This window comes from Bos taurus, chromosome 17 (assembly GCF_002263795.3).
Source record: "Bos taurus isolate L1 Dominette 01449 registration number 42190680 breed Hereford chromosome 17, ARS-UCD2.0, whole genome shotgun sequence".
Taxonomy (NCBI): Eukaryota; Metazoa; Chordata; class Mammalia; order Artiodactyla; family Bovidae; genus Bos; species Bos taurus.
In genome coordinates this window covers 55,746,359-55,769,255 of record NC_037344.1, presented here as the reverse complement: position 1 = coordinate 55,769,255, position 22,897 = coordinate 55,746,359, and the positions used below count along the sequence as shown (strand labels likewise).

The 22,897-nt window shown below is 45.8% G+C and overlaps 2 protein-coding genes across 4 annotated transcripts in view; both read left to right on the top strand.

Annotated features, from left to right (window-relative positions):
* Positions 1–9,223, top strand: part of TMEM233 (transmembrane protein 233) — a 70,428-nt gene extending 61,205 nt beyond the window's left edge. The window contains exons 3-4 of the transcript XR_003030032.2: positions 8,031–8,167; positions 9,081–9,223. The gene's annotated coding sequence lies outside the window, so the exon portion shown is untranslated. The remainder of the gene's footprint in view (positions 1–8,030; positions 8,168–9,080) is intronic.
* A 94-nt stretch (positions 9,224–9,317) lies between these two features.
* On the top strand, positions 9,318–18,784 carry PRKAB1 (protein kinase AMP-activated non-catalytic subunit beta 1). Of its 3 annotated transcripts, none has more exons than XM_059876076.1 (8): positions 9,318–9,344; positions 9,593–9,771; positions 12,338–12,501; positions 13,327–13,420; positions 13,703–13,817; positions 15,645–15,778; positions 17,198–17,266; positions 17,454–18,775. In XM_059876076.1, exons 2-8 carry the CDS (start codon positions 9,613–9,615, stop codon positions 17,529–17,531), a joined length of 813 nt encoding a protein of 270 aa, XP_059732059.1. In that variant the 5' UTR covers positions 9,318–9,344; positions 9,593–9,612; the 3' UTR covers positions 17,532–18,775.
* Positions 18,785–22,897: the final 4,113 nt, after the last annotated feature.

Genomic DNA, 22,897 nt, shown 5'->3' with positions numbered 1-22,897 from the left:
ATTCTGAACTACTTCTTTTCTCTGGCTTTTACACACCAGGAGGCAAAATTCCTTTGCCCTGACCATCACAGGGCCAAGTACAACTAGGGACCAGCCCTATAGCCCAGAGCCCACCAAAATTATTCCAACTGTCCAGTCCTAGACCTGCTCAGCAGCTTACCTTACCTCACCCATTCCTTCTCTGAGAAATCTCAATAAGGACTTTCTGCACATGCTTTCCCCTCACTCTGCCTGTGGCCACCCTCAGGGTTCCCTTTCTTGGCTGTGTGTGGCATGGCATACCTCCCGTCCCCTCCTCTTGGGAACTGAGAGTAACAAGCTATCTTTTCCACGGCATTCCTCTCCCGATCTGTTGGCCTCATCAAACATGAATAAAGCCAAGATCCCAGGTACATTTTACAACATATTTTAGCACAATTTTGAAAAAATTATAATTTTTTAAAGAGCCTTCAGAAAATAAAGATAAAACCAATTATGTATTTATGCTATAGTAGTTTAGCATGGTCATTAGGAGTGTAGACTTGGGAGTCAAGTTTCCTGCATCTAAATTCTGGCGCACTGGCTTTGTGATGTTGGGCAGGTTACTTATCCACGTGCGTCTTAGTTTTCTCATATGTAAAGTGGGGATGATAGTAATAGAATGTATCTCTTAGGATTTTGTGAGGATTAAATGGGTTAAAACAAGGACAGTGCTTAGGACAGTGCCAGGTATACAGTAAGCACTCTGCAAATGTTAACTATTACTGTGACGGATTCTGCACCCAGAAGTGAGGGAGCTCAGTATGTGCTGACATGGAAAGATACACTAAGGGGAGAAAGTTCCAAGTGTGTCATTTGTTTTAATGGAGAGTGATATAAGCAAATACCTTTTCTGGAAAAAAATTGCAGTTAAAACAAGCCTCCTAAAAGTAGATAAAAAAACCTTCAACTGGTTACTTTTGAGAAGAAAAAAGGAGGGATTTAAGGGAAAGTGTGAGGGGGACTTTGGTTTTTTTTTTTTATTCAGCACCTCCTGTACTAGAAATTTTTATTCATACTTAAAAATACAGACATGTAATTTTTTTGGAAGACTGGTAACATTTCTCATTCCTCTTTATTGCCACCTAGGAATTGCTGGAGGTATTGCGTTCATGATCACTGTCATTGGTGTTCTCCTTACTAATAAGTGATTCACCTTCTTGATTTAGTATGTTGTATCAAGCATTTCATAGCCTCCAACTTTCACATGTTAATGAGTTTGGTAACAGTAAGAAATATGGGCCCAGAGTTATCAGAAGTCAAAGAATAAAACAGAAACAGAAAAGCATCTAGTTTGATCTCCTTCACCGAATGACCATTTCAGCTTTTTATTTACAATTTTGAGAATCCTGACCCATTGGTTCACCTAAGGTGATCTGTTACCCACTGGCCTATCTGTGAGGCCTAAATTTTTATATTGGTCTGGTTGCCCATGTCTGATTAAACCACTGGTTCCATCGTTTCCTTGCTGTGTGACCTTAAGCAAGCCACTTGACCTCTCTAAGCTTCAGTTTCTTTATAAAATACAAGTGATAACAGTAGTAAATCCTTCAAAGGACTTTTGGGAGTTATGAGTTGATATAGCAAGCACAATGACAGGCACATAATAGGGTTTGATAGACAGTTTTCACTACTAACACCTACAGTGTTCAAATCATGACCTAATTGTCGCTTCCTCCAGGAAGCCTTCCTTGACCTCCTGGCTCGGTCACATGCCTCTCACTAGATCACAGTTGTCCTTCCTAGCATTTGTCACAGACAATGACTGGATGATTATTTGATGAATGTTTCTCTTCCCTACTGGATCGTAAGCTCTGTGAGCATGGAGCCTGGGTCTGGTTTGGTCAATCACTTTATCACCAGCATCTACCCCAGTGACTGGCAGATAGTAGTTGTGCCTTGCTGCTGCTGCTAAGTCGCTTCAGTCGTGTCTGACTCTGTGCGACCCCATGGACGGCAGCCCACGAGGCTCCCCCGTCCCTGGGATTCTCCAGGCAAGAACACTGGAGTGGGTTGCCATTTTCTTCTCCAATGCAGGAAAGTGAAAAGTGAAAGTGAAGTCGCTCAGTCGTGTCCTACTCTTAGCGACCTCATGGACTGCTGCCCACCAGGCTCCTCCATCCATGGGATTTTCCAGGCAAGAGTACTGGAGTGGGGTGCCATTGCCTTCTCTGAGTTGTGCCATAAGTAGTTACTAATAAATGATTTAATGAAGTTAGAAGGCTGTAGGCCTAGATGTTACCTAGAATGAGTGTCATGATAGGTTCTGCTGTCCTGAGCCACCTAAGTTCTGAGACACAGCAGTAGAGCCTGGGGTGGAGGTGTTATCCTACAAGATAGTTAAAAGGATAAACTGTACATCTCTACCATTTGTCCTAGGACCAATCCTAGCAGTTATTTTTCAGTAGAGGTGAAAATCACATAACATAAAATTACCCATTTTAAAGTGTACAATTCAGTGGCATTTAGAACATTTTCAATGTCATGCAGCCCATCTACACCGAGTTCCAAAATGTTTTCAAAACCCCAAAGGAAAACGCCGTGCATATAAAGCAGTCACTCCCCCATTCCCTCTAGCATCCAGCTCCTGGAAACCACCAGTCTGCCGCCTTCTTCTATGGATTTGCCTATTCTGGACATTTCCTACCAAAGGAATCAAACAGTATGGAGTCTTTTGTCTCTGACTTCCTGCACTTAGCATGATGTTTTCAAGGTTCATCTGTGTTGTGTATATCAGTACTTCATTCCTTTCAGTGGCTGAATAATACTCCATTCCATAGATAAACCACAATGGTTTTATTTATTCATTCCTTGATGGAAATTTGCATTATTTCCACCTTCTGACTATTATGAATGATGCTATCCAATTTTTAAAAATATTAATTTATTCACTTATTTATTTGGATGTCCTGGGTGTTAGTTGCAGCACGCAGGATCTTTGATCTTCACTGTGGCATGTGACTCTCTAGTTGCAGCATGTGGGATCTAGTTCCCCAACCAGGGATCAAATCTGGGTCCCTGCATTGGGAGTGTGGAGTCTTAGTCACTGGACCACCAGAGAAGTCCCCAGTTTTGTTTTTCTAAGCATCCACAGTAGCAGTAAAGAACCTACCTGCCAATGCAGGGGACATAAGAGACAGGGGTTCCATCCCTGGGTTGGGAAGATCCCTCGGAGGAGGAAATGGCAACTCTCTCCAGTGTTCTTGCCTGGAGAATCCCACAGACAGAGGAGCCTGGCGGGCTACAGTCCATAGCGTTGCAAAGAGTTGCACGCGACTGAAGCAACTTAGCACACATGCATGATGCATGGTATGTCAGGTCATGAAGAGTGAAATATCACAATGCCCTGGACCAGAAACCAGGACACGGGGTCCTTACAATGATGGGCAACCACTAACTTCTTATATCTCTTGGAAAGCCATTTCACCTCCTCAGCTATAACCTAAGAGGTCAAACTAGGATTTTTGTGTGGGTAGTTTATTTGGAAGGTGATTCCAAGTATTTATTTGGGAGATGACCCTAAGAAGTGATGAAGAAAGGAAGAAAGCCAACAGATTCAGTATACAGTTAATCAAGTCACTGCTGTCAGCATCTAGGCTTCAGTTCCATTGGGGGCCTCTGACACACGGTATGGAATTCATCTTCGGTTTGTCCCACCCAAGGAGCAAGGGAACTGGGGTATCTCTCTACCAGCTCCTTTCTGTCACTGGCTGAGGGCTGCTCACACACTGTCACTCTCTGGCCTTCCCCCCTGTACGGACCAGGAATTTTCCAGAAGGCTCTCAGACAGAGTCATATGCTTGGCATAGGAGACTTGAGCATACACAGGAGGATGCGTGTCTATGGGGTATAGTGATCTTCAACTATAGTTAGTGAAAGTGAAAGTCGCTCAGTCATGTCCACTCTTTGCGACCCCATGGACTGTACACTCCATGGAATTCTCCAGGCCAGAATACTGGAGGGGGTAGCCTTTCCCTTCTCCAGGGGATCTTCCCAACCCAGGGATCGAACCTAAGTCTCCCACATTGAAGAGGGATCATCAAACTCTGATCCCCTAGCTCACATTTTAAAGAGACAAGGATATAGATGTCTTTTTATTTTTTTCATTCCCCATTGAATCATCACTTGAAAACTGCCTTAGTTTGTCAGTCATCCTGTTGGGAAGTGGGAAAGGTGGACTCTTTCTCTCCTCTACTCCTTCACATCTTCTTAAAAAAGCATAGAATTAATTCAGGACCAACTTTATTAAGAAAGATGTGTTACCTCAAGCTAGCCACTTCTCCTCTCTAGGCCTCAGTTTACTCTGTGACTGGAGCTTTTTCTTTTTTTTTTAATATAACATTTATTTATTTTTGACTGTTCTGAGTCTTCATTGCTGTGCGGGCTTTTCTCTAATTGCGAGAAGAAGAGGCTACTCTCTAGTTGCGGTGTGCAAGCTTGTCATTGCGGACTTCTATTGCAGAGCTCAGGGCTCTAGGGCACATGGGCTTCAGTAGTTGCGGCTCCCAGGTTCTAGAGCACGTGGGCCCAGCTTCTCTGCTGCATGTGGGATACTCCTGGACCAGGGATCAAACTCTGTCTTCCGCATTGTTAAGTGGATTCATTGTCACTGAGCCACCAGGGAAGTCCTGAAGCTTTTTCTTAAAAAAGAAAAAAAGAAATTCTTTTCATTGAGAGTAGAACAAAGATACAGGAAACCACACAAAAGAAATATGTGGCTTAGTGAATTATTATAAGGCAAATGCTTTAATAATTACCACCCAGGTCAAGCGGTAGGATTTGCCAGAAGACCCACAAGTCACACAATGAGGCTATTTGCCAATTAAGGTCTCTTCCAGGGGAGTTTTGACTCTTGAAATTTAGAAATCTTTTTTTATAATAGGTTCATTTCTTAGATTTAGCCAGCCCTCAAAAAATTCTATGATTTTGTAAAATGTATATCCATCATCACATGACTCAGATAACATTACTCCCAAACATAAACTCTCCCATGAAATACCACTGTCCTGGAATAATATCCAGAATGTTCACTGTGACCAATGAAGTTCAAAAGGATCAAGCTTTTCCTCCTGTTCACCAGTACACACCAAATGAAAGTGAAAGTCGCTCAGTCATGTCTGACTTTTTGCGACCCCATGGACTATACAGTCGACAGAATTCTCCAAGTCAGAATACTGGAGTGGGTGGCCTTTTTCCAGGGAATCTTCCCAACTCAGGGATCGAACTCAGGTCTCCTGCATTGCAGGCAGATTCTTTACCAGCTGGCCACAAGGTTGCCTCTGTATTTCTGTAGCATGTAAAGCTCATACCTACCCCAGGGCCTTTGCACTTGCATTTTTCCTCTCCTTGAAATGGTCCTCCCAAACTCTTCTCCCATCTGACGTTTTCTTGTCATTGAGCTCTCAACTGTCACTTCCTCAGGGAGGCCCTCCTTGACCATCTCATTTAAAGTAGTACCCTGTCCTCCTCACATTATTCCATTTTGTCTCCTTCATAGTAGCAGTCACTCTGAAATTATCTGGCTTGTTCGCCTGTTTATAAATCTGCCTGCCACCAGGGGCCATTCAGCTTTGCAAAGAGATAAACATTGTCAGTCATGTTATTCTTTATTCCAGAACCGAAAACAAAGCCAAGCACATTTTGGTTCTCCATAAATATCCGTGGACTGGATACTGAGCTCCATTTACTTCTCTGCCAATGACTGTCTCTCTGTCACAATGACAGTTGCATCTCAGTGGGGAGAGAATACAGGGATGCCTAGTAAGAAAAGATGGACACATCTGCCAAACATTGTCAATGTTATTTACATTGCCTAGATAAATTTCAGAAAGCCTAGTGGAAATCCAAGTAGGCCAATTAAAAGCAAGCTTATAATTCTATCCCAACAGTTCACGCACATTGTAGTCTGTCTTAGTCAGCTCAGACTGTCACAAAAATATCGCAGACTGGGTGGCTGAAACAACAGAAATTTATTTTCCATAGTTCTGGAGGCTGGAAAGTCCAAGAACAAAGTTCCGTCAGGGTTTGGTTTCCGGTGAGAAGCTCTGTTCCTGGTTTGCAGATGGCTACTGTATCCTCACACAGTCTTTCCTCTGAGTGTTGGTGGAGAGAAGGATGGCGGGGGAGGGGTGTGTGTGTGTGTGAACTGGTATCTTTCCTACTCCTTTTAAGGACACTTATCAGATCAGGGCCCTACCTTTATGACCTCCCCTAATCTTAATCACTTCCTAAAGAGCTCCCAATACAGTCACAGTGGGGTCATGAATTTGGGGGGAACACAAGCATTCAGTCCATAACAAAAGATGCTTTTCTCCCCCAGGTCTCTATCAGCTCTAAACTCCGTACCACCTAGTTGACAGAGTCCAAAACCTCAGACCCCAAATGGCCAATAGTCAAGGGATTGGACTGGAAGTTTCCATAGTTACTAAATACAGGCCCCTGCCCAGGAGACCTTGTAAGATTATCATCTAGCTGTCATGGCTTGAGCCAGATGTATTTTCCTAGAAGGAATAGGAGGAAAGAGGGTGAGGCTCTTGTTTTCACAATTGAGGGGTTTCAGTGCTGAGCCCTGTAGAGTCCCGAAACAAGGCAGGGTTCCGTTTTCCAGAGCTAAGCACCTCTCTTTTCTTTTTTCTTAAAATTATATTTATTTCTTAAATAGTTAACATTCACCTGGCACTAAATTCCAAAAGTATAAAATGGAATAAAGTGAAAAGTCTCCCAGAAGCCCAGTTGCCTTCCTTAGAAGCAAACAATAGTGTCAGTTTCCTATATTATATTCATATATATTCTTCAGATTTCCTGTACTTTTACTGGCAAATACATGTGTATATTTTTTCTCCCTGCCCCGTTAAATGTTACATACTTTGATGCCCTGTTCTGCACCTTACTTGTTTTTCCTTCTTATTGATTGATATATTTTGGATATTGATCCATGTCAACATGTAGCATTTTCTCATTTTTAAGGCTGCATAGCTTGCCATTACATAGATATGTCATGATTTATTTAACCAGTTTCCTACTGGTAGACAGATAGGCTGTGTCCAGTGCTTTTCTCTTGCAAATATTCAAATATTGCAATGGATGACTTTGTCCATCATTTTGCAGGTGTATGAGTGTATCTGTAGGATAAATTCCTAGAAGTTCTTATATTGTTCTTATATTGATGTATATTTAGATTTATTAAAAGTTTACACTTTTGTTTTTTAATATTTTATTTATTTATTAACTTAATTTGGGCTATGCCACATCTTAGTTGCAGCACCCAGGATCTTTAGTTGTGACATGCAAACTCTTAGTTTCAGCATGTGAGATCTAGTTCCCTGACCAGGGATTGAACCCAGGCCCCCTGCATTGGGAGCACAGAGTTTTAGCCACTGGACCATCAGGGAAGTCCCTAAAAATGTTTTTAAATTACAGAAGTAGTACACCTTTGCAGTAGAAGCATTTTCAAACAGTAATCTAAAAAGTGAAAATCCCATTTCTGTCTGCTCATGTTTCCAATCCAAGTTCTCTCCCAAGAGGGGACCAGTATTAACAACATGTTGTAAATCTTCCCAGAACTTTCTATTTGCAAGCATAATGATACTAATAAAAGTGCTAATGTTTACTGGCTGGTTACTAAGAGTTAGGTGCTATGCAAAGCACTTTTCCTGCATGTTCTCAATTCATTCACAAGGCAAATCTATAAGATAAGGTGTTATTTTTATTCCCCGTTTCACAAAAGAGGAAACCAGGTGACAGTTCCTAAGTGGCAAAGCCACGTTTCCTTATTTCATCAAATCTAAGATTCCACTGACTGTAAGACACACCGTTTTAGAGAGATTAAAATGTAAAATAAAATGGGGATCTTGGAGTTAATGTTTTATAGCATTAGAAAGAATGCTTCAGATGAACTTGCTTGCATATAATCTTAGCATGTGTTTTTCTGTAGGCATTTCCTAGAAGTAAAGTTGTGTACCAAAATGAAGGTACGTATTTTATTTTTATTGTTATTTATTTGATTGCATCAGGTCTTCGTTGTGGCACACAGGATCTTCCTTGTGACTGGCAGGATCTTTTCACTGTGGCAAACGACTCTCCAGTTGTGGTGTGCGGGTTCAGCAGTTGTGGCACACGGACTCTCTAGTTGCGGTGCGCAGGCTCCAAGGTGAGCAAGTTTAATAGTTGCTCCATGGCATGTGGGATCTTAGCTCCCAGACCCAGGGATGGAACCCTAGTCTCCTGCATTGCAAGGCGCATTCTTAACCGCTGGACCACCAAGGAATTCCCTTTATTTTTTTAGATACTGCCAAATTCCCCATACCTTAGTCATCTGTGTCTCCCATTTACTTCATACAATGTCCGGCACTATGTAGGTTCTACATGTTCAATGGACAAAGTGCATGCTCAGGCCCAGCAAAAGCAAAGCATTTGGAGATACTCACATGCAAAAACAATACAACACACACACCTACCACCACCACCACCACAAATCCTAACAGTGACTAACGAGGGAGAAGATTAGAATATTTTAGTCCCACATATGTACACTCTTCTGGCTGAAGCACCGGCCATAGTAAAAGATAAACATTAATAAATAAATGCATTTTATGCAGAATGATGTTCAAAGTGATTTTAAAATAGCTTGCAGAATTAGCTATCAAAAGGCTGTGCACTCAATTTTTTGAAAACACACTAATAATTCCAGAATTTTACAACTCCCAAGCTACTGGGAGTTGAAAAACGTGAAAATTTTCCAGGGAGCTTAACGGTCTGTCATTTTCTCAAACACCTACAAGACTACCTGCATCAGAATCACCTAGGGTGCTTATTAAAATGCAGAACCCACACCAGGGCTTCTAAATCATAATTTCAGGAGATTAGAGGCATGTGAATATGCATTTTGAACAGGCACTCCACATGATTCTAAGGCACTCAAAGGCATGAGAGCTAGCGCATTAAAGGGCTTTAAGGAGTCTTTTAATTAGATTTGCCCTTTAGGACGATCCCTTTGGCTGTAAAGTGTAGAATCAACTGGAAGTGAGCAAAGATAGCCAAGATAACACTCTCACTCATGCCAGCGCGGGACCGAAGCCCAGATGACCTGCGCGCTTCTGTGCCCCCTGCCGGCCTTCAGCAACTTCGTCCCGCGCTGTCCTGAGCGACCGACTGCGACTGCGCTCTCCGAAGCCCGCGGGACCGTCTAGGGAGCTTGCCAGGGCGCGGACCTGGACCGGAAGCGGAAGTGAGGTCGAGTTGGCCGCGGGCTTCTCCAGCCTCAGCCACCCCCAACGCTGTGGGTCGGGTCCCTTTGCGCAAGTGCCGGAAGCGGAAGTTTCTAAGAGGTTGGGGAGTTGTTTGGGGAGTGTCGGGTTATCGTAGTTGGTGGGTTCACGTCGCCGGCTGTCTGACCCCGTGAAGCGCCTTTGTGAGACCTCTTCAATCTTGCCGTCCCGGCTCAATCAGGATCCCGACCCCGAACCTTGGCCTGCGGGCTCTGGTACCTAGTGATCTGACTTTTCCCTAGGGTCCTGGTGGAGATCCTGGGTGTCCCTTGTCTCTCCCCTGGAGTGAGGCCTCTTCGGCTTCCCAGTGTCTCCGTAGACCCTCGCCATGGGCAACACGAGCAGCGAGCGCGCTGCGCTGGACCGGCAGGGCGGCCACAAGACACCCCGAAGGGACAGCTCCGGGGGCTCCAAGGATGGAGACAGGCCCAAGATCCTGATGGACAGCCCCGAAGATGCCGACCTCTTTCACTCTGAGGAAATCAAGGTAATGGCGAGTGGGACAATCTGATTCCCCTTTTAACTGTTGAAGTCTACTAGATGCCCCCCAAGCCCGCGCCCTATTCCTTCTAATTAAGAAGTGGAAGAGCCCTCTTAGCTCAGTAACTTCTGTCTAATTACCGATGTGAGAAAGTCTCCCCGAGGGGGAAGGAATTCACTTCGTTTAACATCATTAAGGAAAAGGCAGCGCTGAGACAGGCTCAAATTTTTGATTAATTAAGATCGTGGCACCAGCAGTAATTGAGCCCCAGTCTCTGCTTTTCTCTTAGGTATAATTAATTTCACAGCTCTCAGGAACCTTCCACCACTTTTAAGTAGGTTGACGGAGCCTTTTGTTGTGGTTTTACAGTTTCTTTTCTGTTTTGGAGAACACGTGTAAAGTGAACATATGAGTTGAATAGCTGACTGTAGTTGTCCAGAGGTCTTTAGTTACGCGGAAAATTTGTGGTTCACCCTTGAGAGCAGGCACAGAAGAGTAATCTGACTTTGGAGGTCAGTAAGTAAGTGAAACATCAGTCTAAAGGAGGCAGCCAGCTGCTACTCAGCTTCTCTCTCCTATTGTTTATATATGGCTTAATATTTTAAACAGGCCAAAGCAAACATTTTTACAGGCCAAACTTAGATGTCCTGCTGCAGTCTGCTTTAACTTATCATGATAAACTGAAGATAATTCTCAATTCTTGCTCTAGCTGCTCTCCTGCTAACCACCTCCTGTGGTCTGTTTCCAGGGGCAGAGCCCAGTCCAAGAGTACTCGGTGATTCTGGCAGCTGATATGTATGTGGTATAGCCTGAAGAAATGAACTAAATGCTTAAGGGACAGTCGGTTAAGGGAAGATGACAAGTACCCCTCCTCCCCCCAGGGCCTGCTAGTTTCTGGCTGCCTGCTAACCATCACTGTCCATTGGGCTAATTGTCCGGCAGGTCATTCCGGTTGTGCTCATGTTTCCTCAGATGCTGGAATGGGTGACCATGTCATTACCTTATTTCCTCACCTGAATCTTAGCTTTGAGGCTAACTGTGAAGAGTCTGCTTTTCCTTAGCCCTCCAGCCTGTCATTTCAACTTGCTTTCTGAGTTTGCTGCTTTCCCAAGGCTGTGTGCAAAGTGAACTGTGAAATCCTTTTTCCAACAGTTTGATATCTCTTCCCCAGGAAATAATTTTGGCCCAAAGGTGGCTGTTTAAGACACCATAAGAATCAAACTACTTTCTTTAAGAAGTGTCTGTTCTTTTGCCAAATTAAAACTCTTTACAAGAAATGTTTAACATAGGAAGTGATCTGTACAGAGTTATTTTAAATAACTTCCCCTATCATTTCCATAGAAGTTATTGAAAGATATAGCAGACACACTGGATTAGATGCCTAGATACAAAAAAAAAAAGTCTTGGATTCTTTTTAACTGTACTCTCTGCTAAGTCGCTTCAGTCATGTCCGACTCTGTGCGACCCCAGAGACGGCAGCCCACCAGGCTCCCCCGTCCCTGGGATTCTCCAGGCAAGAACACTGGAGTGGGTTGCCATTTCCTTCTCCAGTGCATGAAAGTGAAAAGTGAAAGTGAAGTCGCTCAGTTGTGTCCAACTGTCTGCAACCCCAGGGATTGCAGCCTGCCAGGCTCCTCTGTCCATGGGATTTTCCAGGCAAGAGTACTGGAGTGGGGTGCCATCGCCTTCTCCGTAGGTCAGCGTTTTGACTGTGGTTAGTTATCACATCCCCAGTGGAAAATGATACCAGTCTGTTATTTAATCTGTAGCTTTTGTTAAAGCGCAAAGAATGCAGGTATCTTTTAAATGAGCTCAGGTCAGTATTTGAAATGAAGGTGCTAGAAGCTTGCTCTAGACCTTTTAAGAGTCTGTCACAGCCTAGCACTCCTAGTCTGGCTTCTGACTAGGAAAAAATATGAGAAATCCAAAACCACGTATCTTCCACTGAGAGTCAAACGTGTTTGTTTCTCCCATCCCAGAATACCTCTGTTAGACAACGGCTGCCCACACAAGAAGTTACCGTTTAATGAGGGTCAGTCTTTGTCTTGTCTTACCTTTTGCTCCGTGCTGCCTGGATGGCACTCCGTGAATAGCTTTTCCCTTCCTCAGCACCTGGATTTCCCAGTCGTCAAGTTGAAAGCTCTGGAATTGTCCCTAATAAATTTTCATGTACTTTAAATCTTGCTTGATTAAGGGAAGAAAATGACATTTATTACCTTGTCTCAAATTCATTGCTGCCTTCTTTCAAGTGAGTTTTATAATTTTTCAAGTTTTGATGTATACCCCTTGAATAACAGCAATAATAATAGCTATTAATTATGAAGCACCTACCCTGGGTCTGACCCCGTGCAGAGCATTTTACATGGACTGTCTCAGTCTTCACAACCTTAAGAATTACTTTTATTCTCTCCATTTTGCAAGTGGGAAAACTGAGGCACAGCTGGTGAGTTAATGGGCTGGAATATAAACCTGGGTAGTGACAGCTGCCTTTTCAGAATGAATTGTCAGTATTAAGGTAACAGTCTCTCGCTGTTCCTGTTCCCTGTTCCTGAGTAAACTGCTCTGTTTCTAGGCTCCAGAGAAGGAGGAGTTCCTGGCCTGGCAGCACGATCTGGAAGTGAACGACAAAGCTCCCGCCCAGGCTCGGCCAACTGTTTTTCGATGGACGGGGGGTGGAAAGGAAGTTTACTTGTCTGGGTCCTTTAACAACTGGAGTAAACTTCCCCTCACAAGAAGGTATTCACCTGGATGTGTTCACGTATTTGTCTTAACCCAGGGATCCTCTGGTTTCTGAACGATCCCTGGGGGTGAATAGAAGAGGATGTTTTTATAAAGTAGATGCTGAATGGGAAAATAGTCATGCTTAATAATTCACAGGGTTAAAGTCTCACACCCAAAAAACACACTTAGAAGTAAACATCACTCGGTTATTTCTGTTATACACAGAACCAGGCTGGGCCTGGTTCTTGACAGGGAACTGCCTGCTTTTCCAGGAGTCCAGTTGGTGTAGGAGGGAGCCACTCAGCCCAGTTATAAGTCATGCCTGTCAAGGGAAGAAAACAATCAAATGAGAGAGGTTTTCCTGGAACCTTTTTTTTGTTAGTAGTTATACAAGTTTCTGTAGGGAACTTTGTACATCCTGTGAAATTGATCCCCTGTCCTGCGCTAGGCAGACTGACAGAGGGTAGAACTTGGCAGGCAGCTTGCTGCTTGTCTTGTGTTGCTGTCCTCCTCGGCGTCCAGACCGCCAGGTGTTACTTTGCGTATAGCGGGAGGACAGATGCCTGTTTGTTGAGTTTTTGATGGTAGGAATGTAGATTCCTGGTATTTGGGCAAAGCGAGTTTTCCAGGAAACCTCTTATGTTGCTACTTTCTGGTAGCTTTTCTGGATTGAGATCATTATAATGAATTGTCTCAGTTGGTTAAAAAATGTTTATTTCTCCTGTGGCTGAACTGTTGATTTTACGTGGAAGCTTTGTTTTATTCCGTGGCTGGTTTTGCAAGTCAGCTCAGAGTGCAGCTCACCCTACTGACACCCTCTGCTTCCTTTTTCTCTTGCAGCCACAATAACTTTGTAGCCATCCTGGATCTGCCGGAAGGAGAGCATCAGTACAAGTTCTTTGTGGATGGTCAGTGGACACACGACCCTTCCGAGGTACACTTCCTCCCGCCCCAGTCCTCTGGCTGCCCACACGATTCAAGCACAGGGCCTGCCCTCAGAGACAGGTGCCAGGTCCCTCTGTCCTGCTGGTAGAAGTCCCTGTGTGTGACCGAGCTAGATAGCAGTGCTCATTGTCAGCCTGTTGGCATCTTTGACTTGGATGAGCCGGTTGGCGGGCCAGGAGATGAAGCCTTCCCACCAGGAATGCTAAATCCTCTAAAGAATACCTTTGGAGACCTTACATATTAAGATTTCTACCTGTCTGTCTCTTCCCAGCCAGTAGTCACCAGCCAGCTTGGCACAGTCAACAACGTCATTCAGGTGAAGAAAACTGACTTTGAAGTGTTTGACGCTTTAATGGTGGATTCCCAAAAGTGCTCCGACGTGTCTGGTATGAACAGTTATTTTATACCACGTGTGTGCAGGTGGGGGCCGTGTCATTTTGAATTACGCTTGTTTCCCTTGCCTCTCCCTCTTGGGCAGGAGCCACCCAATGAGTAGACGTGAATATCTCCCTAAAAAGCCACAAAACTAATTTCTAACTCTGTGTTCAGTCAACTTGCTGAAATCTAGCTTCAAGGGAGCAGTAAGTCATTTGGGGGCGGGGAGCGGGGGATCCATCTCTAGGATTTAGTAGGCCTGCTTGGCCACAGAAAGCATACACTGGAAATGGGACCAGAGTTTGCTCTCGTACCAGGGGCGGGCCCATAAGGCCCTAGAGAGTAGCATTGCGTCGTGAGGGGCCAGCACTGGGGGCGCCTGCCCACTTGGGGCTCCTAGAGAGTTTTAGCCTGCCAGGTGATAAATGGACCCCTCAGTGACCTTGGCTGTCACTTGCACATTCCATTTGCACCTTGTCAGAATCTCTTCAGAGGAGGAGGCTCACCACAAGACAGGCTGCACAGCACAACCTGCTGGGTAAGGGTCCTAGTATAACGTGCCCTTCTTCCAAGAGTCATCCAGTCATCAGTCCTTCCGTAAGTTGCTTTCCATCCAAACCCAGAGGAAGAAACTGCTTGGAAAGAGCACGTGCAAGGCAGGGAGAACGGCGTGTCGGCATGTTGAGTGTCATCGCCAGATGCTCTGCCCCCTCCGGCAGGGCTTTACACAGTTCCAGGACCCCTGTGGGAGGTGGGGCAGAGATCCCCCAGGAGTGTGCCTGACTGTCTAAGAGAACAGATTCAGTTCAGTTTGAAGATTGAGTCTTCCCTTACCTGCCTGGGCCCAGGGGTTTGCCCCTGGGATCTCTTACTGTTTATCAGCTCAGAACTCTGACCAGCAGGTGGACCACGTGGCTGACAAGTAAGGTCATTGACCAGGACTCAGACATCACAAAATAGCATCTTCTACTCTCCTTAGCTAATTGATCTTTGAAAGAAGTCATTTCTTACTCAGATAAATGGGAATTGGGAGAATGTCCAGATACCTTAACTTGCTAATAAGTGAAATTTTAGACCACATACAAAAGCTTTTAGTCAAGGTTCTGCAGCAGAGGTCACCTGGGGAAAGCAAGCTGGTAAACCAGCTTCAGACTCTGCATGCTCTTCTCATACTCAGACACTCCCTTCCTCGGAATACATATAATTCCCAGCCGCTCAGTTTCCTGCCCTCGGTGCCTTTGTTTCCTGCTGTGGTGGGGCCGGATTGTGTGAAGGGAGTCTGTCCCCTGGAAAGCGACGAGGAAGGAGTTGGCGGAGCCAGGCCATCTCAGCTTCACGTGGATAGCACGAGTCTCAGGCGTCCACATGCATCCCCATTGTCCTTTGGATCACAGCTCAGTGCCTACAAGCTGGCCAGAGATCACTAAGTGAGCGGCTTCTAAGTTTTCACAGTACCACACTGCTAGAAGCTTAATACATCTGTGTAAGTGATATACTCGAGCATGAGTTTGAAAAGAACCTGAGAGCGGTAGAAGCAGAGAGCCTTTAGAGGTCAGGTTTTCAACTTCTTGCTTTAGTTTTGAAATGTGCCCTTGCCCCTGTGTCAACAGGTTGCCTGCTTTCGTTTTTATTCTGGCTGGCAGTGCTCCTGACTTGGGCCTAACCATGGAAGCCTCACTAGCCTTGAGCTTCTTTGAGGTGTTTGCTGGCCCCACCTGCAGCGAGGAGGAAGTGTTAGCCTGTGTGGCTGTCGGGTTGGGTCACTGCGAACAGCTTCCTGTGACTCTGACCCAGAACTCCGTTTCTCAAGTAAATGTCCTGTGGCCATCTCTCCCCAGAGTTGTCCAGTTCCCCACCGGGACCCTACCATCAGGAGCCCTATATCTCGAAACCAGAGGAGCGGTTTAAAGCGCCTCCCATCCTCCCACCACATCTCCTCCAAGTCATCCTAAACAAGGACACGGGCATTTCCGTGAGTATTATCCAGACATTTCCCAGACCATCCTCCATGGTTACGTTCCGCTGCTCCCCTCTGGCCACCTCTGGCAAAGCAGCTGGGGAAAATGGTCAGTGTCGCCCATCAATGTTCATGCCAGCTACACCTCTGATTCAGGAAAGGGCTGCTCGCAAGATGCTCCCAGAGCAGACGCCACCTCCCTGTCCCATGCTGCCTTTCTGAGCTCTTCCTCTTGTGTTCCACCCCCATCTAGCCTGAGCCCCGTTCCTTTTTAATTTCATGATAAAATATGTAACCCCCTGTTTTCAGTAAGCTACATGATGATAGAATTCTTCCTCTGGCCCTCAAATTTTAGAATCTCGTTTTAATCACCGAATTGCTTCTAGAAGCATCATTGCTCCTGGATCAAAATTAGAGGTCTGTGGGTAATGCACATTGCCCCTGGTAATTGATATTACTGCTGAAAACAAGCGTGCCTTCATCCTGAAGGGCATGTTGTTAAAGTTAAGAGCACCTTAACTTTCCATCCCGTTTAACCTGAACTGCCCAGTTCCCCCACCTCTGGACTGAGCAGCATAGCCATAATTCTTAGGAATCTAGATGTTCTTTTGCTTGGTCCAAGCCATCACCCAAAACACACATGCCTGTTAGGTGATAAGGTAATCATGCTGCTGTTCTGGGTGCCACACACAGGTGGGTGCACGTGTGCTCAGGTGCAGAGCTGGAGGCCCACACGTGCCGGCGTCCGCTGCAGCGGTCACGTGTCCCCAAGGGCGCACTGTCCTTGGGCACCGGGTCCCACCCCTCCCCTGTGTGGAGAGCAGCCCCATGCACACACCTGATAGCTGAGCCAGCTTTTGTCAGGTGCTTCAGCATTTATAAAACTGGGGAGTGTACATTGAAAATACCCTGGATTCTGACTTCTCTTTAAAAATAGGAAGATGTGGCAACATTTTGGGTCCAATATATGAGCTTGTGTGAAGCAATAGCACCTCTTCCCTGCCCCCAGTCATCCAGTGCTTTCTTCAGGCTCACCGTCTGAGTCTCAGAGACTTGCAATCCAGTGCTCAGGAGCCTGGAGCATAGTTGTTTTTTCTTCCAGCTTTCTTTAAAAGCACCTGCAGTGCAGTTTTCTTTCTGGTCCTCCAACAAGAGGGCAGAGCCATGGCCCACGCTCTAGAGACCAACATGAAGCCTGATCAGAGACGCACGTTGGTGTGCCCAGCAGACACCCCAAGAGCTCCGCTTAGTCACCTGGCACGACCCCTCACCTCCCCTGTGATCATGAACAAGCCTTTCACCGCCTGACTTAGGAAGAAAGGGGCCTGAGAGCCTGCCTCCTTTCCTTTGAAATCCAGTCCCATGAAACGTGGGAGAATCTCCGTGATTTCTAGATCCTACTAAGCGCACACATCTGCTTTTGTTCGCCCGCAGTGTGATCCAGCTTTGCTCCCTGAGCCCAACCACGTCATGTTGAACCACCTCTATGCGCTCTCCATCAAGGTAAGGACCCGTCTGTTACTCTCTGAGCCGTGTTTCTTGCCCTGAGGCAACCCCCCCACCCCAGTGCTGGAACGGCCTGAAGTCCTTACCTGGAGGGCAGCTTCCGGGCCCAGGCACTTGTGTTTATGCCACCCTCTGGATTCTCGTGTTCCCTAAAATCTGAGCATATTTCCACCCTCTTCCTCAGGATGGAGTGATGGTGCTCAGCGCGACCCACCGGTACAAGAAAAAATACGTCACCACCTTGTTATACAAACCCATATGAAGAGGTGGGAGCCGCCGGGGCCCCGGGGCAGCGTGCACCTCCAGGCTCCACGCATGCATGCTCTTCGCTAGACGGAACGGACTGTAAATTCCCCATTTCACACTCTCAGTAAGGCATTTCATACCCGCCCTACACCTACCTGAGGGTTTGTTCCAGACACAGCAGCTCCCGGAGCACCTCGGTCTGTAACAGCGCCCTCAGCACCCGGTGGCTGTGAGCCGCGGGGCCCCTCGAGGCCGATGATGGAGTAGGACGGCCGGCAGCCCCCACCCTGCAGTGTGAAGGATGGTGCAGGCCTAAATTTAAATCCCATGAACGTGGAGATTTTTCTTAAGCCAAAAATGAACACTAGCTGATGAAAGCTGTGCTAGTGAAAATCTGGGGAGCAGGTCCCAAGGCCACACAGAATTTCTCATCATTGGTGTGCTGGTGTTGACTCGTCCCTGCCGAGGCCTGCCTGCAGACCCAACAGTGAGTGGGTGCTGGTCCTGCCTGTCCCCTGAAATCAAGCAATAGATCATCCTCCACTCCCTGCTGCAGGGAGGTGTGATTTCTGTAGAAATTAGAGCTTGTCTGATTTCCAGATGAAGTTTTACAGTTGTTTCTTACACTTATGTACATCAAGTGGTTTTTGTTTTTTTAAACCAGCAGTGGCTGACTATACGGCCTTAGGGCAATTTTTAAATCACCCCAACTAGACTCAATCATGTGACCTGTGCTCAGCAATAATCTGTTCTCAGAACAGACTCAGAAAACCGTGGCCGGATTCCTCCTTTAAGCTGGGTGATCTGCGGACTGACCACTGCTAGCCAGAAGGCTGTCCAGCTTTTTCGTAGAAGTGTAACGAGGTGGCACTGTCACCCAGAAAATTGTGGAGAGGCGCCCTGCCCTACTCCAGCCACCTTGCTTGGGACCTCTGGTCCCTACTCAGCAAAGAAGGCTGCAGCAACTGGTGTTGCTTATTCTGGAAGGAAGTTAGAAATTGTGGCCGCCTTCTGATTTTGTATCAAGAAGACATCCTTTGGACCAAAGCGAACCTCTCCACACAGCCGGAGATGTGCCTGTTCCCGAGGTTCCTGTCCCCGGGTCAGCAGAAGCTGTCACCCCGCCCTGTGTTCCTGCTGGGAGATGGAGGAGCCAGCTCCCTGGTGTCCAGTATCTGTGCCCTTCTTTGTTACTGTTTTCAAAACACTGAATAACTGTCACCCTGATGTACAGGTTGCAATAAAGCTTTGTAAAGATAATGGACATGCACTTGGGGGAAGCTCTGATTTCACGCGGTCATCTGGAGGAGACTGGTGCTCTCCCCGAGGTCTGTTTGGTGCAGTGCTATTCAGTCTTTTTCCCGCCTTGGCACACGTTGAAAATGGTACTGTCCTTCTGGCATTCCGGGATGAGAGGACAGGGCAGCTTGGCTGTCTGCAGGGCTGGGGGCCTTTCCCTCACCCACCTGGTCTTCACACAGATTAGAAGCCTATTAAGAGGCTATAAAGTGGAGCCCCTTGGAGCTGCTCACAGCAGGAGCTGAGGAGAGGCAGTAGTGAAAGTTGCTGGCTTGCCCAAGTTAGCAGCATCCCCAGGTCAGAGGTCTTGCTCATTAACAAGCACCACAGGGGAGCCTGGGATCATGACCCTCTGCTTGGAAGACCACAGGATGTTCTGGAGTCAGCTACTCTCACCAGCTAAAAGGGCCTCTGTCCCTTCTACCAAAAAGATGGAAGGTTACAGTGTCTCTTTAATAAGCCTTTTCTTCCCAGCCATCAGGAAACATGGAAGTAAATTTAGGAGATAAGGGAACCCCCCTGAGGTCATCTGGTCACTTGAGGTGGACAGTAGCCTACAAAACATCCCTACCTGGGTAGTTAGCCATCTCACCCTGAATATCCAAGTGATGTGGGAACCCTAGATTTAGGGACTGGAGGGGTTATATAAGTAGACTGAGGAAATAATGCAAAAATCCTCTTTCCAAAACTGGATTTTTTTTTTTAAATTATTGAAAGTGAAAGTCATTCAGCTGTGTCTGACTCTGTGACCTCATGGACTATACAGTCCATGGACTTCTCCAGGCCAGAATACTGCAGTGGGTAGCCGTTCCCTTCTCCAGGGCATCTTCCCAACCCAGGTCTTCTGTATTGTGGGCAGATTCTTCACTAGCTGAGCCACAAGAGAAGCCCAAGAATACTGGAGTGGGTAGCCTATCCCTTCTCCAGCAGATCTTCCCAACCCAGGAATCAAACCAGGGTGTCCTGCATTACAGGTGGATTCTTTACCAACTGAGCTATCAGGGAAGCCCTATTTAAGTATAGTTGATTTTATAGGCTTCCCAAATGGCTCAGCAGTAAAGAATCCTCCTGCCAATACAGGAGACATGAGATTTGGTTCGATCCCTGGGTCGGGAAGATCCCATGGAATAGGAAAAGGCAATCCACTCCAGTATTCTTGCCTGGAGAATCTCATGGACAGAGGAGCCTGGCTAGTTACAGTCCATAGGGTCGCAAAGAGTTGGGCATGACTGACGGAGCACGGATACACAGCTGCTTTTACAGTGTTGTGTTAAGTTTCAGCTCTACAGCATATGATTCAGTATTTTTGTGGATTGTGTTTTATTGTATATTAAGATACTGGGTATAATTCCCCATGCTGTGCAGTCAATACCTGCTGCTTATCTATTTTATGTATAGTAGTTTGTATTGTTAATCCTCTACCCCTAATTTGTTCGCTCCCTTTCCTTGGTGAGCATAATTTTGTTTTCCGTGTCTGAGTCTGATTCTGTTTTGTCTGTGCGTTCATTTGTATTTTGGATCCCACACAGCCTATAGGACTTGTGTTTCCGACTTACTTCACTAAGCATAAGAATCTCGAGGCCCATCCATGTTGCTGCAGATGACTATTTCATTTGTTTTTGTTTTAGTATATTCCACTGGAGATAGACGCACACACACACACACACACGCCCGCCTCGTCTTAAGTCAGTCATCCGTTGGTGGACACTTGGGTTGCTTCCATGTCATGGCTGTTTTAAGCAGTGCTACTATGAACACGGGTACGTGTATCTTTTCTAATTAGTGTTTTTGTCTTTTTCTGGATATATACCCAGGAGTGGAATTGTTGGATCATGTGGTAGCTCTATTTTTTTTTTTTTAATGCACCCCCATACTGTTCTCCATACTTGCTGTACCAACTTGCATTTCCCATCAGCAGTGCTGGAAGGTTCCCGTTTCCGCACACCCTCTGGAGCATTTGTTATTTTTACTGATGATGGCCATTCTGACTTGTGTGAGGTGATACCTCGTTATGGTTTGGATTTGCATTTCTCTGATAATTAGCCATGTTGAGCATCTTTGCATATGTCATCTTTGAAAAAAACATCTATTCAAGTCATCTGCCTGTTGTATGGGCTGTTTGTATATTTTGGAAATTAACTCATGGTTATGTCATTTGCAAATATTTTCTCCCATTCTGCCAGTTGTCTTTTTGTTTTGTTGATGGTTTCCTTTGCTGGGCAAAAAGCTTAAGTTTAATTAGGTCCCATTTGTCTATATTTGTTTTTATTTATTTTGCCTTGGGAGACTGACCTAAGGAATTATTGTTATGATTTATGTCAGAGTGTTTCACCTCTGTTCTCTTCTAGTTTTATGGTGTCAAATGGCTTACATTTGGGTCTTTGAGCCATTTTGAGTTTATTTTTATGGATCACATATCTTCGAAATATAATTGAAAATACATAACTAAGCTTATAGGTATAAAATGGATATACTGAAGCACCAGAACTGAAGAAACCGTTGCTGTGTTGGTGAGCTGTTGGTGGTGACTGGGGAGGGTGGGTGGTGGGAGGCAGGACCCAGCCATGGGACTCCAGGATCAGGGTTTGACACTCATACCTGGAAAGGAAGCTCACTGCCTGAGTTGGCCCAGAAAAGCACTGCCTTTTCCATAAGAAGGGTTAGAGCATCTGGTTGCTACCCTGAGTTAGGGCTCAGAGGGAGCATTCAGCCCCAGGCTGCAGGAGGTATCATCATGTTGAAAAATCTAGCCCACAAATCAGCTCTGCTCAAAGTTCAGTTCAGTTCAGTTCAGTCACTCAGTCATGTCCGATTCTTTGTGACCCCATGAATTGCAGCACGCCAGGCCTCCCTGTCCATCACCAACTCCCGGAGTTCACTCAGACTCATGTCCATCGAGTCAGTGATGCCATCCAGCCATCTCATCCTCTTGTCGTCCCCTTCTCCTCCTGCCCCCAATCCCTCCCAGCATCAGAGTCTTTTCCAGTGAGTCAACTCTTCGCATGAGGTGGCCAAAGTACTGGAATTTCAGCTTTAGCATCATTCCCTCCAAAGAAATCCCAGGGCTGATCTCCTTCAGAATGGACTGGTTGGATCTCCTTGCAGTCCAAGGGACTCTCAAGAGTCTTCTCCAACACCACAGTTCAAAAGCATCAATTCTTCGGTGCTCAGCCTTTTTCACAGTCCAACTCTCACATCCATACATGACCACTGGAAAGACCATAGCCTTGACTAGATGGACCTTTGTTGGCAAAGTAATGTCTCTGCTTTTGAATATGCTATCTAGGTTGGTCATAACTTTCCTTCCAAGGAGTAAGCGTCTTTTAATTTCATGGCTGCAGTCACCATCTGCAGTGATTTTGGAGCCCCCCAAAATAAAGTCTGACACTGTTTCCACTGTTTCCCCATCTATTTCCCATGAAGTGATGGGACCAGATGCCATGATCTTCGTTTTCTGAGTGTTAAGCTTTAAGCCAACTTTTTCACTCTCCACTTTCACCTTCATCAAGAGGCTTTTTAGTTCCTCTTCACTTTCTGCCATAAAGGTAGTGTCATCTGCATATCTGAAGTTACTGATATTTCTCCTGGCCATCTTGATTCCAGCTTGTGCTTAGTCCAGTCCAGCGTTTCTCATGATGTACTCTGCATATAAGTTAAATAAGCAGGGTGACAGTATACAGCCTTGACGTACTCCTTTTCCTATCTGGAACCAGTCTGTTGTTCCATGTCCAGTTCCAACTGTTGCTTCCTGACCTGCATACAGATTTCTCAAGAGGCAGATCAGGTGGTCTGGTATTCCCATCTCTTTCAGAATTTCCCACTGTTTATTGTGATCCACACAGTCAAAGGCTTTGGCATAGTCAATAAAGCAGCAATAGATGTTTTTGTGGAACTCTCTTGCTTTTTCCATGATCCAGCGGATGTTGGCAATTTGATCTCTGGTTCCTCTGCCTTTTCTAAAACCAGCTTGAACATCCGGAAGTTCACGGTTCACATATTGCTGAAGCCTGGTTTGGAGAATTTTGAGCATTACTTTACTAGCGTGTGAGATGAGTGCAATTGTGCGGTAGTTTGAGCATTCTT

Bases quoted from the DNA above. Each gene is read 5' to 3' on its own strand.
- PRKAB1 (XM_059876076.1), top strand. From the start codon at position 9,613: ATGGGCAACACGAGCAGCGAGCGCGCTGCGCTGGACCGGCAGGGCGGC. The intron at 9,772-12,337 runs GTAATGGCGAGT...CTCTGTTTCTAG, and splicing joins TTCACTCTGAGGAAATCAAG to GCTCCAGAGAAGGAGGAGTT. The intron at 13,818-15,644 runs GTATGAACAGTT...ATCTCTCCCCAG, and splicing joins AAAGTGCTCCGACGTGTCTG to AGTTGTCCAGTTCCCCACCG.